The following is a 16,982-nucleotide window of genomic DNA, read 5'->3' as shown; positions in this document are numbered from 1 at the left end:
TTTTTTTTTAAAGTTAGGTTACTGCAGAAAATATCCCAGATACTGCTTTTGGAAAGGGTGCTTCATAAGCTTTAGTTCCTATATTTGAAAGTGATTTTGAACTTGAAGCTGAAAGGGGAGTTATGGGGAAAGTTGAAGTTTCTAGTTAACATGTTATCTTCAATTTCATATTTAATTGGTTGTATGTCTTTCTCAGACCTGAGAGCCCTATAATTAACTGTATTTTTGTCTTACATGTGCCCCTTCTCATTTGTCCCTGATGATGATTCCTCTGGGAACTGCAGGAGCCAGCCAAAGGTAAGTTTTTGATTTCACTTTAAACCAGTGTTGTGAAAAGCTGTGGTATATTACTTGTTCAGCCTTCAAATATCCAAATATTTACTATTTTTTTTAAAAGTGCAGTTGATCAGCTGTTGTTTCTGAAAAGAAAAACAAAAAAACTCCAAACTACACATTCCTCAAAAAATTTCCTTGCTGCAGAGTCTAGCCAAAAAATGAGTCTCAGAAACCAGTGAGAACATAGTTGCGTATTAAGCATTGAGGACTGTGAATGAATGGACTGCTTGTCTTAAAGCATTTTCTGGTATCTGCATTAGAGCAAACTCATTGCTGCTGACTTATGTTCCCTTCATTTTTTGCATTTTATATGCAGATGCCTCTTATCTCCTTTTCCCACCTCTAAAAATTTAGTTTATTGGCATGTTTATATACTCATGGCTTATTGTTTTAAACAGCTTGTAAATGGGACTGATAAAATAAACCATATAAAAATTACAGTAAAGTAAATTAGCTTGAATTTGATTAAGCATAAAAATAGAAAGCAAATAAAGGTCTTGTGGAGGATGGTTAGAATGGCAGCAGAGGCATGTATATCAGCTAACCATGGCTAACAAAATAAAGATACCTTTTTTGGTTTGATTTGACTATAGTTTTTATAAGATGTCCTGTTGGTTTGTTTTATTACAGGTGTTTGCTTACGATCACTGTTTCTGGTCTTTGGATGAATCTGTAAAAGAAAAATATGCAGGTAATATTTACTGTAGTTTTGTGATTGCACTCTGTTTACATGACAGCTATGAAAAGAAAAGTATTAAGAAATCAGTTTGCAAACACCTAGAAGATAACGAGGTGATAAGGAACAGTCAGCATGGATTTGTCAAGAACAAATCGTGTCAAACCAATGTGAGAGCTTTCTTTGACAGGGTAACAAGCCTGGGAGATGGGGGGAAGTGGTAGATGTGGTAACAAGCCTTGCGGATGGGGGGAAGCGGTAGATGTGGTCGGTCTATCTATCTATCTATCTATCTATCTAACTTTAGTAAGGCTTTTGATACTGTCTTGCATGACCTTCTCATAAACAAACTAGGGAAATACAACCTAGATGGAGCTACTGTAAGGTGGGTGCATAACTGGTTGGAAAATGGTTCCAAGAGAGTAGTTATCATTGGTTCACAGTCATGCTGGAAGGGCATAACGAGTGGGGTCCCGCAGGGATCAGTTCTGGGTCCGGCTCTGTTCAATATCTTCATCAATGATTTAGATAATGGCATAGAGAGTACACTTATAAAGTTTGCAGACGATACCAAGCTGGGAGGGGTTGCAAGTGCTTTGGAGGATAGGATTCAAATTCAAAATGATATGGACAAACTGGAGAAATGGTCTGAAGTAAATAGGATGAAATTCAATAAGGACAAATGCAAAGTACTCCACTTAGGAAGGAACAATCAGTTGCACACATACAAAATGGGAAATGACTGCCTAGGAAGGAGAACTGTGGAAAGGGATCTGGGGCTCATAGTGGATCATAAGCTATATATGAGTCAACAGTGTAACACAGTTGCAAAAAAGGCAAACCTCATTCTGGGATTTATTAGCAGGAGTATTATAAGCAAGACACGAGAAGTAATTCTTCTGCTTTACTCTGTGCTGATTAGGCCTTAGCTGGAGTATTGTGTCTAGTTCTCGGTGCCACATTTCAAGAAAGATGTGGACAAATTGGAGAAAGTCCAGAGAAGAGCAACAAAAATGATTAAAGGTCTAGAAAACATGACCTATGAGGGAAGATTGAAAAAATTGGGTTTGTTTAGTCTGGAGAAGAGAAGACTAAGAGGGGACAGGATAACAGTTTTCAAGTACGTAAAAGGTTGTTACAAGGAGGAGGGAGAAAAATTGTTCTTCTTAACCCCTGAGGATTGGACAAGAAGCAATGGGCTTAAATTGCAGCAAGGGCGGTTTAGGTTGGACATTAGGAAAAACTTCCTAATTGTCAGGGTGGTTAAGCACTGGAATAAATTGCCTAGAGAGGCTGTGGAATCTCCATCATTGGGGATTTTTAAGAGCAGGTTAGACAAACACCTGTCAGGGATGGTCTAGATAATACATAGTCCTGCCTTGAGTGCAGGGGACTGGACTAGATGACCTCTCAAGGTCCCTTCCACTTCTATGATTCTATGATAATTACAATCCTGTATTTGGTAAAGGGAAAAGACCATATGGCATGGAAAACCTTTTCTTTATGTGGTTGCCCATTGTCAAGAGAGAAGGCAAAGTCTTAAAACTGCTACCTTAATCCTTCCTTCTTTCTAGTCAAACATAATGTTTAGAGTAGAGGCAGCCAATAAACATGCATTACAATCTATATACAGTATAGGTAATTGATGAATGTAACTAATTTGCCATTTTGGTTCATACAGATATCTCCATTAAAATACTTAATCTAGATATATGAATTAAAACATTTCTATTCCTATTTCTGCCCATAATTTGAGGAACAATGCCAAGTTCACCTTTGTGGTAAAGCTTGCCCCCACTCAGGCCAGTTCAGCAACACACGAGTAATTTCACTGTAGTATCTTTCAGAATTGGGACCTAATTCTTTAGTGGCTTAGGTTGCAGTGGTTTAAAAGGTCCAATCCTGCTCCCACTGAAGTCAATGTGAGTTTTATTGATCTGAATGGGAGCAAGACTGGGCCTTGTAAACCCAAACATAGGTCCTGATCCTACAAATCAGTGCTGTATGTGAAGAGAAGCAGTACAGTATAACTAAATTCATGGACTACTTTGGTCATTGAGTGAAAGAAATTTTTCAGGGAAGGGAAAACTTTTTGAGAGAAGAGTTCTGAATATTTCATGTATGATTTAAAGTATCTTGCCATCTGCCTATGTGTTGCATAATTATCAGAATGACACATTCTTTGACGGTTAACAAGACTTGTGGATGGGGAGTAGCAGTAGATGTGATGCATCTCAAATTTAGTAAGGTTTTTGATACTGTCTCACACGACCTTCTCGTAAACAAACTAGGGCAGCGTAGCATAGATGAACCTACTGTAAGGTGGGTGGACAACTGATTGCAAAACCGTACTCAAGTAGTTCCTCAGTGGGTTCATAGTAAGGCTGGAAGAACATATCGAGTGGGGGGCATATCAGGGATCTGTCCTGGTTCCAGTTCTATTCAATATCTTCCAAAATGATTTGGATAATGGCATCGGGAGTACCCTTACAAAGTTTGCACATGATACCAAACTGGGAGAGATTGCAAATATTTTGGAGGACAGGATTAGAATTCAAAATGGATCTTGACAAATGGTCTGAAATAAATAGGATGAAATTCAATAAGGACAAATGCAAAGTACTGCACTTATGAAGGACGAATCAGTTGCACAAATACAAAATGGGAAATGACTGCAGAAAAGAATATGGGGGCTATAGTGGATCACAAACTAAATATGAGTCATCAGCATAATACTGTTATAAAAAACTTATTTTGGATGTATTATCAGTAGTGTTGTAAGCAAGACGCAAGAATTCTTTCTACTCTACTCAGCAATGACCAGGCTTCAACTAGAGCATTGTGTCCCATTCTGGGCACCACATTTTGGGAAAGATGTGGAGAAAGTCCAGAGGAGAGCAACAAAAATGATTTAAGGTGTAGAAAACATGACCTATGAGGAAAAATTGAAAAAATTGGGCTTGTTTAGAGGAGAAGAGATGACTGAGGGGGTACATAACAGTCTTCAAGTAGGTAAAAGGCTGTTATAAACAGGAAGGTGATAAGTTCTCTTTAACCACTGATGGCGGGATAAGAAGTAATGAGCTTAAATTGCAGGAAGGGAGATTTAGGGTAGGCGTTAGGAAAAACTTCCTAACTGTAAGGGTAATTAAGCACTGGATTGAACTACCTGGGGAGATTGTGGAATCTCCATCATTGGATGGTTTTTTAACAGGTTAGACAAACACCTCTCGGAGTGGTCTGAGTAATACTTTGCCCTGCCTCAGTGCAAAAGACTGAATTATCCTCTGACTTTATCGAGGTCCCTTCCAGTCCTACATTTCTATGATTCTGTGATTCATTGTATTACTGCTTTAAACAAAATCAAATTGACAAACTTTTTTCCACTCTAGTTGGAAAAGAGGCAAACAAAAATTTTAAGGGTGGCTAGGTTTACACATACTGTTACAGTAGAAAAACTATCCTATATTTTGTTGATCCACATGCCTTATACTGTAATTCTCTCCAACATAATTACGGTCTCTTCTCTGTAAAGATTTAATAACAGTGATATGGCAAAGTCTATTACTATATTTTCACTTATATTACAGAATACTGTAAAGTACACTTACTAGTAGACCATAAAGTATTACCTTAAATTTAAAATTAAACTGCAATTGTCAAAATAAATGAATGAGGTACATTTTGTGGGTCTTTCTTTGTTTTGCTGATGCACAAAATTCTGTGATTGTCAATAGATGGTAGTTGAGGTTCTAATGGGTCTGTGGATTGCTAATATTGTGTTCATAGAAAACACAGATACAGAACCAGTTTCTAGCTTAATTTGCAGCAATATAAATCAGGAGTAACACCACAGGCTTCTGTGTAGTTATTCCAGATTTATATCCATTGTCCCTCTCTCAAACACCCTACTGTCTAATTGAGATACATTATGAAAGATGTAAATCTTTCATACAGTTAGTTCTTTTCGCCTGATTTGGAGTCTGAAAGGCATGACTGTAAAAGCAGTTATCATTTTTCCCTGAACGTCAGCTTTTATTTTATTTTTAGGTCAAGATGTTGTTTTCAAGTGCCTTGGAGAGAATATTCTTCAGAATGCCTTTGAGGGCTACAATGCATGTATCTTTGCCTATGGACAGACTGGTAAGTCATTGCAGAGTGTAAAAAGTGCTGTTGATGAGAAATGTGTTGTGACAGAAATAATTGTTCTTGGGCTAGCTTTTTGACATTGCTAGGTTTTTCCCAATATAGCAATGTAGATAAGATGTGGGCTTTTTTCTGTTTGTTTTGTGTTGGGGCTGAGATGAGAAGGCATTTTGGAGTAACATTGCTAATTTCTGGTGCCCTGCTACCCTGCTTTCCCAAGCTGTGGATAAGTGTCTCCTGAATGTTCTGTGTTCATGAATGTCCTTGGGTTTGTTGTATCTTTAATATTCTGTAATGGAAGATCCCTGACTCTGCATTTAGATAGTCATTGCTCATCATTTTTTAATTTGATAAACAAAGATGGCTTGGCTTGTTCAATTGGCTTACTTGAACTGTGTAGTTATGAAACTCAGGTAGGCATTAAATTGATGTCCATGATAAGGATGCATCTCTCTAAGTGCTTTCAATCAATTTAAGTAGCTTGGCTTTTCCTTTTCAGCTTGATTTAATAAGTAGGCTGCCCTTTTTACTTTGTCCTTTAATTGGTGTCTTGGTTCCTTTATATATAGAAAATTGTGTTTAAAGAATATTCAATGAAAAGTTCCAAACCATTCTTTGCCCTTTACTTCCCCCTTATTCCCATCACCTAAAAAAATCTGTTGTAAAAGCAATAACACTAGTTTCAAATGCACAGGGTCTGGAAAATCTTACACAATGATGGGTACAGCCGACCAGCCTGGATTAATCCCGAGACTCTGCAGTGGTCTCTTTGAAAGAGCACAGAAAGAGGAAAACGAAGAACAGAGTTTCAAAGTGGAAGTGTCCTACATGGAGATTTACAATGAGAAAGTTAGAGATCTCCTTGACCCCAAAGGGTAAGCAGTATACATATAGAGAATGCTTGACCTCGGACAATGTAACATGTTCTTGTTTCCATGAGCTACGGCTGTCTCCCTACCTTGCCCTAATGGACTCCCTCTCAGGCATCCTATCAGGGTACAAGACTTATCCCTGTTATGGGATCGTGTTGTCTTCCTGACTGCCCCCTACAAATAGCTGCTTTATTATTTAAAGGCCCAATATGTGCCAAACACTTACTCTCGTGCTCACATTGATTTTCATGAAGTGAGGTACAGGGAAATGCCAACACTGTATGTATAGACAAGTGGGTTTTTTGTCTAGTGCACTATAACACGAAAGCATTCCTGCTTTGAATGGTAGCTAGAGGGTCTTGTCATCTTGTCTATTCCTTTGAATGGTAAGTTGATAAAAATTGTGGTTTTACTAAAAACCTTATTGTACTTGGATAGCTGCACTTTTATAAGTACAAATCTTTTTTTATTTTTTTTTAAACAGAAGCCGTCAGTCATTAAAAGTTAGAGAGCACAACGTCTTTGGTCCTTATGTAGATGGACTATCTAAACTGGCTGTCGCCAGCTACAAGGTAAGGGACAATTTTAGGGACGGAATAGATCTTGAAACTGGTAATTCTTATAGTCGCTGCTCAAGTATTGTTTATAGTAGCGAGATTATTTTTATATTATGTTTCTGTAATTAAGGGATTAAGAGAGAATATGCTTAAAGAAATCCTTTTATGGAAGTCTTAAACATGTGAGTACTGCTCTTACCACCTAACATTGGGAAGAAGAAAAAAAAGGAAATGGAAGATTTACAAGGCTGGTTTAATAGTTCTTCCTTACTGCAACCTTAACTCGTAGTCTCAGTAACCTAGGCTATACAAACAAAAACAGTTTGGACATGTAACAGGTTCACAAGGAAGGGTGGTGCATTGCCTTCGCTGGAGAAAGTAAAGTCCAGATACCCAGCTGTGTGCTTTGAGGCTTGGTTAGGTCATTTCATCTCTCTGTACCTCCATTTCCTCAGATGGGAACAAAGGATTAACTAGTTAGTATTTGTAAAGCACTTAAGATCCTTGGATGGAATGTACTAAATAAATGAAGAGTATTATTGATGATCATGTAGCAACCCTATGTTCAATCTAAGTAATTCAGATTCTAAGGATTGTGCAACACAATGTCTTCGTGGAGCTATTTGATATGCTGTCAGAAAATCTAGTAATTATAAGATGGAATTACAAAACTCTTATGTCTCTAAGCAGACACACTTGCAATACAGAGGTTGGTTCATGAGTACTGTTATGAGCACCCTGTTAATTCTTCCAGTCCTTACTACTAGTTTCTATAAATGAAAATGTACATGAAATAATTTTCATACACACTACACAGCAGTCTTGCAAAATTCCACACACACAGCGCAGGAAAGCATTGTGGTTTTGTTTTGCTTTTTCCTTCCCCAGCATCATCCTGCTAAAGGTTGGGTGAATAGATTTTGTGTAGGGGCAGTAAGTCTGTGACCATTTTGCCAGATTGATGTACAACATGCAGCTCCTATGCCTCAGGGTGTCTCTGAAGCCACTGATGAATTATGGCATTCTAGGACTTCCCAAGCTTTTGTCCAGGAGAGAAACATCATAACCTGTTCTGTTGATTGTTTTGCTTTTATAAAATTTAAGGTTCTAGGTATGAATTAAAATGCATGTTAATGAAAAGCTCTAACTACTGAGTGAGCTAAAGTGCTGTACTATTGGGGGGAGGGATAGCTCAGCAGTTTGAGCATTGGCCTGCTAAACCCAGGGTTGTGAGTTCAATCCTTAAGGGGGCCACTTAGGGATCTGGGGCAAAAATCTGTCTGGGGATTGGTCCTGCTTTGAGCAGGGGGTTGGACTAGATAACCTTCTGAGGTACCTTCCAACCCTGATATTCTATGATTTCACAAATGAAATGCCATTTTACTTTGTTCATTGCAGTAAATTAATGTTTTCTTCAGCCAGCTAACCAATAAAAAGGAATACAGTATCCCCCACCTTGAGACCCAAATAAAGTTAATGGATAACATACAAATAGTGATGTTGTTTAAATTGAATTAGGCTCAGTGACTGTTTACTGCTTACTCTTTAACTTAAAATAGTACAATATTGTGATTTCATCTTTAGAGACTTAAAAAAAAAATCAAACTTAGGGAGAAACTTGTCTATTTTACGTTTAACAAAATTATTTTTACTATCTATTGAAGTAGTTTAGTGAAAGCAATGTTTGTGCAGATAGTGCCTAGCACATATTATTAAAGGCCTTACGATTTTATTTAGGACATAGAGTCTTTGATGTCAGAAGGTAACAAATCTCGAACAGTGGCTGCAACCAACATGAATGAAGAGAGCAGTCGGTCACATGCAGTCTTCAAGATCATCCTCACACACACACTGTATGATGTACAATCAGGGGTAAGTAATAGCAGGAGATTTGCAGGTAGAGACTTTGACCTCTGATGTCTAATCCAAGCTACAGATTCTAATCATGGCTTTTGTAATATGTTCCAATAGACTGCTGTGCTTGTGCACATATGTAATGAAGCTAGGGTTTTTTAGATGTTTTGATGGACGTGTAAGATTGAAATCTGGCTTTTGAAATGCAATGATATAAGGATGCAAGCCCAAAGCTGCAGTAGATTTAATGAGGATTCCTCAATCCTAATATCTGAAGCAATAAAACATGTATTTTAAAACAAGAGTTTATAATATAGATTTGGGGGCTAGATGGAAAGTAAAACTTCTGCGACACTGACTCAGTATCCTCCAGATCCCTCCTTAAAGCACCCCTTTGCCATGGTGCCTATAAAAAGCTTGACAATGGTCAGGCTGCTGATGTGCTGAAACCAGTGCCTATCACGCTGACCAATATTGTCTGTTTTCTTGTACTCCCCTATTGGTCAGTCTGTATCCATCTGTTGCCTCTTTTCTTATATTTAGATTGTAATCTCTTTGGGCACAGACTGTTGATTTGTGCTGTGTTTGTACTGCACCTAGCACAGTGGGATCCAGTTCCATGACTGGGGCTCCTGTTCCACGTCTGGGGCTCCTAAGCGCTACAGTAATACTAGTGTAATAATAATAGTGTGTGGGGGGTGGGAAACTGAAGTGTTGGAAGAGTGTTTGAATGTAAAACTGGCTTTGTCCTTTACGAGAAAATATTTGATGGAGATATTTTGTGATGGTATCAGAATGAAGAAACCTTTGTGCAGGTATGAAGATTTCAGGTTGTAATTTTTTCATGGACTATTTCCAAATGTATGTTTGCTGAAAATGTTACAAAGATTTCACCTTCTCAGTCAGGAGTACTTTCTTTCCTTTAATTTTGTTTACCTGTTTTTGATGAGAAACATATTTACTTTTCCGTTTTCTTTTACTTAACCTCCGCAACCTCAAATACAAAAATTTGAGAGAACTTCTGAAGACAAACTTAAACAAGTTTGGTTAATCTTATTAAGCTAAATTTATCTTTTTCCTGTTAGCCACGTGGTAAGCCTGTGGCCCTTCTAAAGGCAAAGCTAAACATGATCAGGTAACCAGTCTTAAGCTTCACAACTCCTTTTGTCTCATCAGTCCCCAGGAGTCAGTAAAAATAATCAGATGTAGGAATAGAGAGCATACTGATCAAATTTTTAGATAACACAAAGCTGGAGGTGATGAGGTTGCAAAAACTTCAGATGATAGAGCAAAAATTCAAAGGGATCTTGATAAATTGGAGAACTGGGCTACAGACAACAAAATGAAATTCAACTAAGACAAATGTAAGGTGCCACATTTCTTGAGTAAGAAAAAACAAATTTACAAATACAGAATGGGGGATAACTGGCCTGGCACCTGCCCTGCAGAGAAGGATCTGGGAGTTTTGGTTGATAGAACTTCAACATGAGTCAACATGCTGCTGCTGCAAAAAAAAAAATGCAATTTTGGGTTGCATTAACAGAGGCATAGCATGCAAGTCACAGGAGGTGATAGTACTGCTGAGTAGATCTGAGCCGCACTACTGTGTCCAATTTTGGTCACCGCTGTATAGAAAGGATGTAGAGAAACTGGAAAGGATCCAGAGGTGAACGACAAAGATGGAATGCAATCTGTATGCGCAAAGGCTGAAGGAACTGCGTATGCTTAGTTTGGAAAAGAGGAGATTAAGGGGGATAGGATAGCGATCTTCAAATACCTGAAAAGCTGCCATAAAAAAGATGGAGAAAAATTGTTCTCTCTTGCCCCAGAGGGTAGGACAAGAGTCTATGGGTTCAAACTACAGCATAGCAGATTTAGATTAAAGCTCAGGAAAAACTTCCTAACTGTAAGAACAGTAGGACAATGGAGCAAACTGCCTAGGGAAGTCGTGGAAGCACCTTCACTGGAGATTTTTCAAGAAGAGGCTGGGCAGCCATCTGTCATGGTTTGTTTAGACACAAGAAGTCCTGCATCTTGGCAGGGGGTTAGACTAGATGACACTTTTGGTCCCTTCTAACCCTATGGTTCTATGAGTTTATGATTCTATGAAAAGTGAACAACGTAATGCCAGCTGAACATCCAACATCATTGATCAAATTCTCCCCTCACTTTGAGGAGAGTGTGAGAAAACAAATTATACTGAATGTAGAATTAACATAAAGCATTTAGCTTAAATGAGTTTTATTCTTTGATTTCACACACACCCCCAATTCGCGCGTCCCCCCCCTCCCCCCGTCCACCCGGATGTGGGAATGTGTGGGGTCTGGGAATGATGGGTACCAGGCAGGAAATAGGTCTTTTCCGCTTGTGCTCTGTTTGCAGCCCCCATGGTTAATGGTTGAACAAGGAAGAACCAGAAAAAACCCCAACAAAAACTACTAATCACATTCTGTATTTTTTTTTTTGTTGATTAAGCTATTTTGGGATTTAAATAAGGGTTTTGTCCCTCTCGGCTCCACTGCTTTTGTCTGATTCCCTCGATGAAATTTGAATTCTGGGCACATTTTATCAGTTTGTTGTGGAAATATGTCTCAGATTCAGTGTTATGACTCCACTGCTCTATCTAATATGGGTTCTGAAGTAAGTGTGTGTGTGTGTGTGTGTGTGTGTGTGTTCATGTCACCTGCATAATTTAGTAAGATTTTGTCTGTCTTATATTTCCTGAATATTGAGTGCCTAAAAATGGTATTCATCGGAATAGCTGATTTATACAGTAATGTTTCCCCCAAAGTGCTCTCCAACTCCTGTTCTCCATTTCCTTATTTCTCTCTCCTCACATCCTTAATCTTTTTCTTATTGTCTAACCATTTTCTTTCTTTCATTCTTTAGCTCCTCTCACCCCCACCCACCATGCTATATTTCTCTCTCAGTTCTATCTTCCCCCCAGCCTCCACATCACTCTCTTTGCTGTGTCACACTCCCTACAATGCTGTACTTTTCATGGTTCTCTAGTTTTTCTGTTGCTACATTGCATTTTTGGTTTCTTTGATGCTTCTGGTTAGGCTTGGCCCAAGATAGTTGTTTTGCTTTCCTCTTTCCCTTCTTGCCCTCCAGTGACCACCCTGCTGACTATGCAGTTATATGAATTTCTGGAACACTGGGCTTCTGGCCTGGCTTTTTTTTCCTGCTGTCTTCGGGTTCTGAAATTAGATGATCCAACATACAGTGCTATGAGATGGACGGGCAACGTGCTTTGAGACAAAGTTACATTTTCAAAAGTATCTATATCCCAGTGGAAAAAATCAGTCCCATTGATTTTTTTTTTTCAATGAGACACAGGTACTTTTGAAAATGTAATTATACTCTTAGCACTTGCATACTACAGTGATGGGAGCTAAGGAAAAGCTTAAGATACCTATTAATTTAAGGGAAATCCAAATCCCAGGTTGAATGTTTGAAAAATTTATTTTTGGTCCAGCTATAACTTGCAAGAGTAATAAGAATTTATGATAAAACTTCTATTGGGTTAAAGTTGAGAGTTGAAAGTTTTTTAATCAGCTTGAAATTCCTTCTTTAAGGAGAAGGTCTTTGGAGGGGATGTGAGAAACCTTGCCTGTCATCTTAGTATTTTTGTAAATATCTGCCCTTCATAAAATGTGGAATTATTACATACTTCCTGCTTTGCTCATTCTTATTTTCAGAGTGATGTAGTCTGAGCACTGGACTGGGAATCAGTGTCAAAACTGAGGGGCTGTTTATGCTACAAGCACTACAGCAACACAGCCATGGCACTATAGCTACGTTGCTGTAGTGTATGGGTTATTTATGTCATTGTAGTAAATCCACCTTCTTAAGAGGCAATAGCTAGGTTGATGGAAAAATTCATTTCTCAACCTAAGGGTGTCTATAGCAGGACTTAAGTCAGCCTATCTATATCTCTCAAGGGTAAGAATTTTTGGCATAGCTAAGTCATCCTAAGGTTTAAGTGTACAGCAGGCCTGAGATTGGCATTCAGGAGTCCCGACTCCCACTGTCGCTTTGGACAAGCAACAGTTTTCTCATCTTGAAAATAGGAATCAAAGTTAGAGATGTTGCCCCCGATTAGATTGAGCATCCTGATCTGTGACTCCTGGTCCATTGCCTGTGTTCCCTCTTCCCACTCTTCTTGCTTTATACCTGTCTGATACTGGCTGTGTTCCTCCCTTCTGGTACTTAGGTGTCCAGCTAGAGGTCTTGGAGTTCTTGGTGCATCCCACTTTACCACTTTTGAGGCAGCAACTAAAGTAATAGAAGGATTATTTTTGATTCAAAACGCTATGTTTAAATATTCAGTACTTGTTATAATATTTATTTTAAAATGTGTCGGATAAAAGGTCGGAAGTAAGGAATACAACCTGCATTCTTATTTGAAAACATGGCAAACTGTGAAACTTAACTAGAAATTTGAGTGAGTAAAATCTTTTAACAGTAACTCTTCTCTTGTCCATTCCTCAGACATCAGGTGAGAAAGTGGGCAAACTGAGTCTGGTGGACTTAGCGGGCAGCGAAAGGGCAACTAAGACTGGTGCTGCGGGTGACAGGCTGAAGGAAGGAAGCAACATTAACAAGTAAGGCTTTTAATGATTTTTCTGACTGCTGTTTTGTTAAAATAGGCAATAAAGGAAAGCTACATCAAACTTCTAATGCACTGTTTAATCAATAAGATTTCTGCAAGGTACTTGTTGTAACCAATTCAGGCTTTTCTGAGGTTGTTTTGTATTTGAATGTTATTTCTATAGAAATTCTTAAGTGATCTGTGCACATTTTAAGTATTTAAGATGTGTTTTATGCTGGCTTATACTCCCTGCAACAGTTATGCATGTAATTTGTGTTGCAAGGACATGATTATAAAGGCTGAAAACTTTTTATCTTGTGAGTTTCTCACATCGAAAATTGATACATTGCTAAGCAATGTCGCTTGTGTTGGAAGAGAATATTAGTGGAAATGCCACTGGCTAACTTTTTTTTTCATAGCTGCTTTTGGAAAGGCAGGGTCTTGCCTTACTTCTGACACTCCTGCACTTGCAGTTATCTTCATGAATAGAGACAAATAATTATGGCAAATTGATGTGTACGAAAAGGGGACTAGATGGAGACCACCAAACTAAATTTCATTTGTCTGAAGTGGGTGTTGGATGGGCAAGGGCTGTTACTGCTTTAGGTATTTGTTACACTGAAGATGTCGGTGCTAATCAGATAAATATTAATTCTGTGAAACTGAGATAAAGTTACTCTACTGAAATGACAATGGTTTTGTTCTTCTTTGAGTGATTACACGTGCATTCCACTCTTGGTGTGTGCGTGCCATGAGCACAATGGTCAGAAATTTTCCCCTCGGCAGTACCCATCAGACCAGCTCAAGTGCCATCTGCTGCCACACACCACCACATGCAGTATAAAAGGCAAAGCCACTCCCAGCCCCCCTCAGTTCCTTCTTGCTGCCCATGACAGTTGTTAGAATCTGGTCTTGCTTTAGCAAGTTCTCGGTGTTTTTTTCTTGTATATAGTTACCTAGTTACATAGTTCTTGGTGTGTGTTAGTGATAGATACGTTTGTTTAGTATCCGTTAGTTTTTTCTCAGTTCCCCAATTTTGGGGTTCCGTTTGTCAGCACCAAGGAATTCCTCGGTCCCAGGCTTCAAGCCCTGTCTTTCTTACTCAAAGCTGATGCCTACGAGCAAGCTGCGCTCTAGTTGTTTAAAGTGTTTCGGTGAGACTCACGTTAGGGATCTGTGCCAGATTGACGAGGACTTCAAGCTGAGAACCAAAAGAGATGGAGAGGCTAGGCGGAAGTTTCTTTTGATGGATGCTGCTCTCAGCACACCTTCAGAGTCTGCTCGGTCAGAGAGGGTACTGAGCACTTTGGCATGTGTGAGCAGTACATCTCCATTGCTGTCTGAGTCCCGGCACTGCTCATCCTTGCAGGTGTCCAGGAAGAAACAGAAGCCTTCCAAAGACATTGCTGGGAGAGGCAGATCTCTGATCCCTAAGTCTGCCAAGAAAGGGGGCAAAGTGTTGACTAGAGTGCAATCAAAATCGAAGCACTCTTCCACTCACTTTTTGGATAAAATGGCACCATTGATTCAGGCATTGAGGCAGACAACATTGAGTCCAGGGCCCAAAGCGGCACATTTATCATCTGCAGCACCGTCTTAGTCTCTTGTGAACTGGTCAGTGACTATTCCAGTACCATCCATGCCAGAGGCATTTGCAGCTGCAAGGAACTTGTTGAGCTTATCGGCGCTGCTCTCCCCAGTGGGGCAGATCTCTCCTACAGTATAGATAGACCGTTCAGCATCAGTCTCCTTCCCCTTTGTTTGCAAACCATCTCTCCTATTTCTTCAGACCAATGGGTCTTATGTACCATGGAAATAGGGTACACTCTGCAGTTTGTTTCTTTCCGTATTCAGGGACCACTCTCACTAGGTGCTCCTCCTTCAGGAAGTTCAAACTCTCATCTGGGTGGGAGCCATAGAAGAGGTTCCTCAATGTCACAGAGGAACAGGGATTTATTCCTGTTATTTTGTAATACTGAAAGCAAAGGGACGTCTCAGGCCAATTTTAGGACCACATCAGCTCATCAGATATCTCAAAAAGATAATTTTGTATTGTGTCACTAGCTTCCGTTTTCCCCTTCCTGTATCCTGGAGACTGCTATGCTACCCTCGACTTAAATGATGCCTGTTTCCATATGAGGATTTATCAAGACCATAGGAAGTATGTCAGATTCTTGGTAAACCAATCTTGCTACCAGTTCACAGTGCCGCCTTTCGGCCTGTTGGCAGCTCCCTGGATTTTCACAAAATGTATGGGACTGGTAGCTGCCTTCCTGAGAAAGTTAAGAGTATATATCTATCCCTATCTGGACTACTGGCTTGCGAGAGGCCATTTCAAGATTCAGGTACTGTAATTCTTATCCAGTCAAATTGTAAGGCACTGGGACTGTAGAGCAACTCAGAAAAGTCTGTCCTCTCACCCGTTCAGAGGAGAGAGTTTATAGGGGCTATACTGGATGCGCGCACACCAACCAAGAGTGGCATGGATATGTGCAACACATCTCCAAGAACAACAGTTACAGAATAGATAAGTAAGCTGCTTCTTCGGGTAGTGTCCCTATGGGTGCTCCACTGTAGGTGCGCCTGCGTCTCTGCACAGTTGATCAGACAACTTTGGTAGCCGTCTGTCCCACCCATGAATGCACTGCTCCTCACCTGCCACAAAGCTAGCCAGCATGTGTGAGCAATCCCTCCGCAGTTCCTTCTGAACAGCCCTTGGCAAGAGATGGAGCTTCAGCTGTCCATTCATGGATCTTTAACTCCCTTTAGATTTGCTAATTTTAGCTTCCCTTGAAGCTTTTTTTCGTTGTTACTTCATTTGTATTTTTGTTTGGCCATGTCTAAAAAAGAAGAAGAAAGAGTTTGCTTCCCACCAACCCCAGTGGGGGTGACCCCCCCGGACAAGGGTATGCCCGGCTCCCTGGGCTTCAAAAAGTGCCTCAGTTGCATGGAATCTATCCCAGTGACTGATGGACACTGGCAGTGCATTCGCTGCCTGGGAGAAAAGCACATTCCACAAAAGTGTGGCTTGTGCCAGCAGCTGAAACCTAGGTCCAGGAAAGACAGAGAGTTAATTCTCAAACTCCTGCTCATGGAGTTGGTGTTTCAACCCCTGAGTCCCTGCAGAAACTCTCACCACAATCCTCTACGTCGAAGGGAGGTGAGCCTAGAGAGATGAGCTACTCACACAAGGCCTCTAAGAGAAGGTCTGTGAGTCCCTGTAGCGAGCCCTGATGGAGCTGAAAACTATTTCCAGCTTCATCAGTATCATTGGTACCAACAGCACCAAAGCCATCTAAAACTGGTACCCAGGGCACAAGCGGTACCATATGACAGAGAAAATTTGACTGCCCAAAGACCCAATAGGCATGGGCAAAGAAGCATCGGTACTGCAGGAGCATGAAAAACATAGAAGATCCGCCCCGGGGAAGGCTCCATCGGTACGGATATCAGCACTGGTACCAACTCCGGTGCATCTGGCATCAATGGATTTTGCGGCCAAGTCCACATCTCCAACTCCATCGATGCAAGCCTCTCTGCACTAACAACTACTGGCAGTACCGACGCCATCTGCACCACTGGATTTCCAGTGCGTGACAGATCTTTCAGTGTCCAACGCACCTGACTCACCCCTACTCAGTATCGGGGCCCCAGTACCAAGTTTGCCCAAAGCCCTGGACTCACTGACATCTCCCTGCCGTGCACTGCTTTTCTCATCATCAGAGTCAGAAAGTGAGTGAGAAAATGTGGGTTCCCGCCGCTCTTCTCACCTGTCATATGGGGTTCAATTTTACTATGGGCATCAGGCATATCATCCACCTGATCCACAGCCTCCCTGGTTTGGTCAGCCATGTTACCAACCACTGGGCCCATACCCACCACAATAGCCATACTGGGACTCTTGGCAGGCTCATAAACAGCAAGCCTCCCATGCCTCTAGTGTGGCA

At 40.3% G+C, this 16,982-nt stretch overlaps 1 protein-coding gene across 1 annotated transcript in view; it reads left to right on the top strand.

Annotated features, from left to right (window-relative positions):
• Nucleotides 1–234: 234 nt before the first annotated feature.
• KIF13B (kinesin family member 13B) overlaps nt 235–16,982 on the top strand; it is a 124,035-nt gene continuing 107,287 nt past the window's right edge. The window contains exons 1-7 of the mRNA XM_029912478.1: nt 235–297; nt 967–1,027; nt 5,063–5,155; nt 5,853–6,033; nt 6,515–6,602; nt 8,325–8,459; nt 12,936–13,048. Of these exons, the coding sequence (XP_029768338.1) occupies nt 235–297; nt 967–1,027; nt 5,063–5,155; nt 5,853–6,033; nt 6,515–6,602; nt 8,325–8,459; nt 12,936–13,048 (734 nt within the window). The remainder of the gene's footprint in view (nt 298–966; nt 1,028–5,062; nt 5,156–5,852; nt 6,034–6,514; nt 6,603–8,324; nt 8,460–12,935; nt 13,049–16,982) is intronic.

The sequence above is a fragment of the Terrapene carolina genome, unplaced genomic scaffold (genome assembly GCF_002925995.2).
Source record: "Terrapene carolina triunguis isolate 2854851 unplaced genomic scaffold, T_m_triunguis-2.0 Scaffold228, whole genome shotgun sequence".
Classification (NCBI taxonomy): domain Eukaryota; kingdom Metazoa; phylum Chordata; order Testudines; family Emydidae; genus Terrapene; species Terrapene triunguis.
This window is presented reverse-complemented; position numbering and strand designations above follow the sequence as displayed.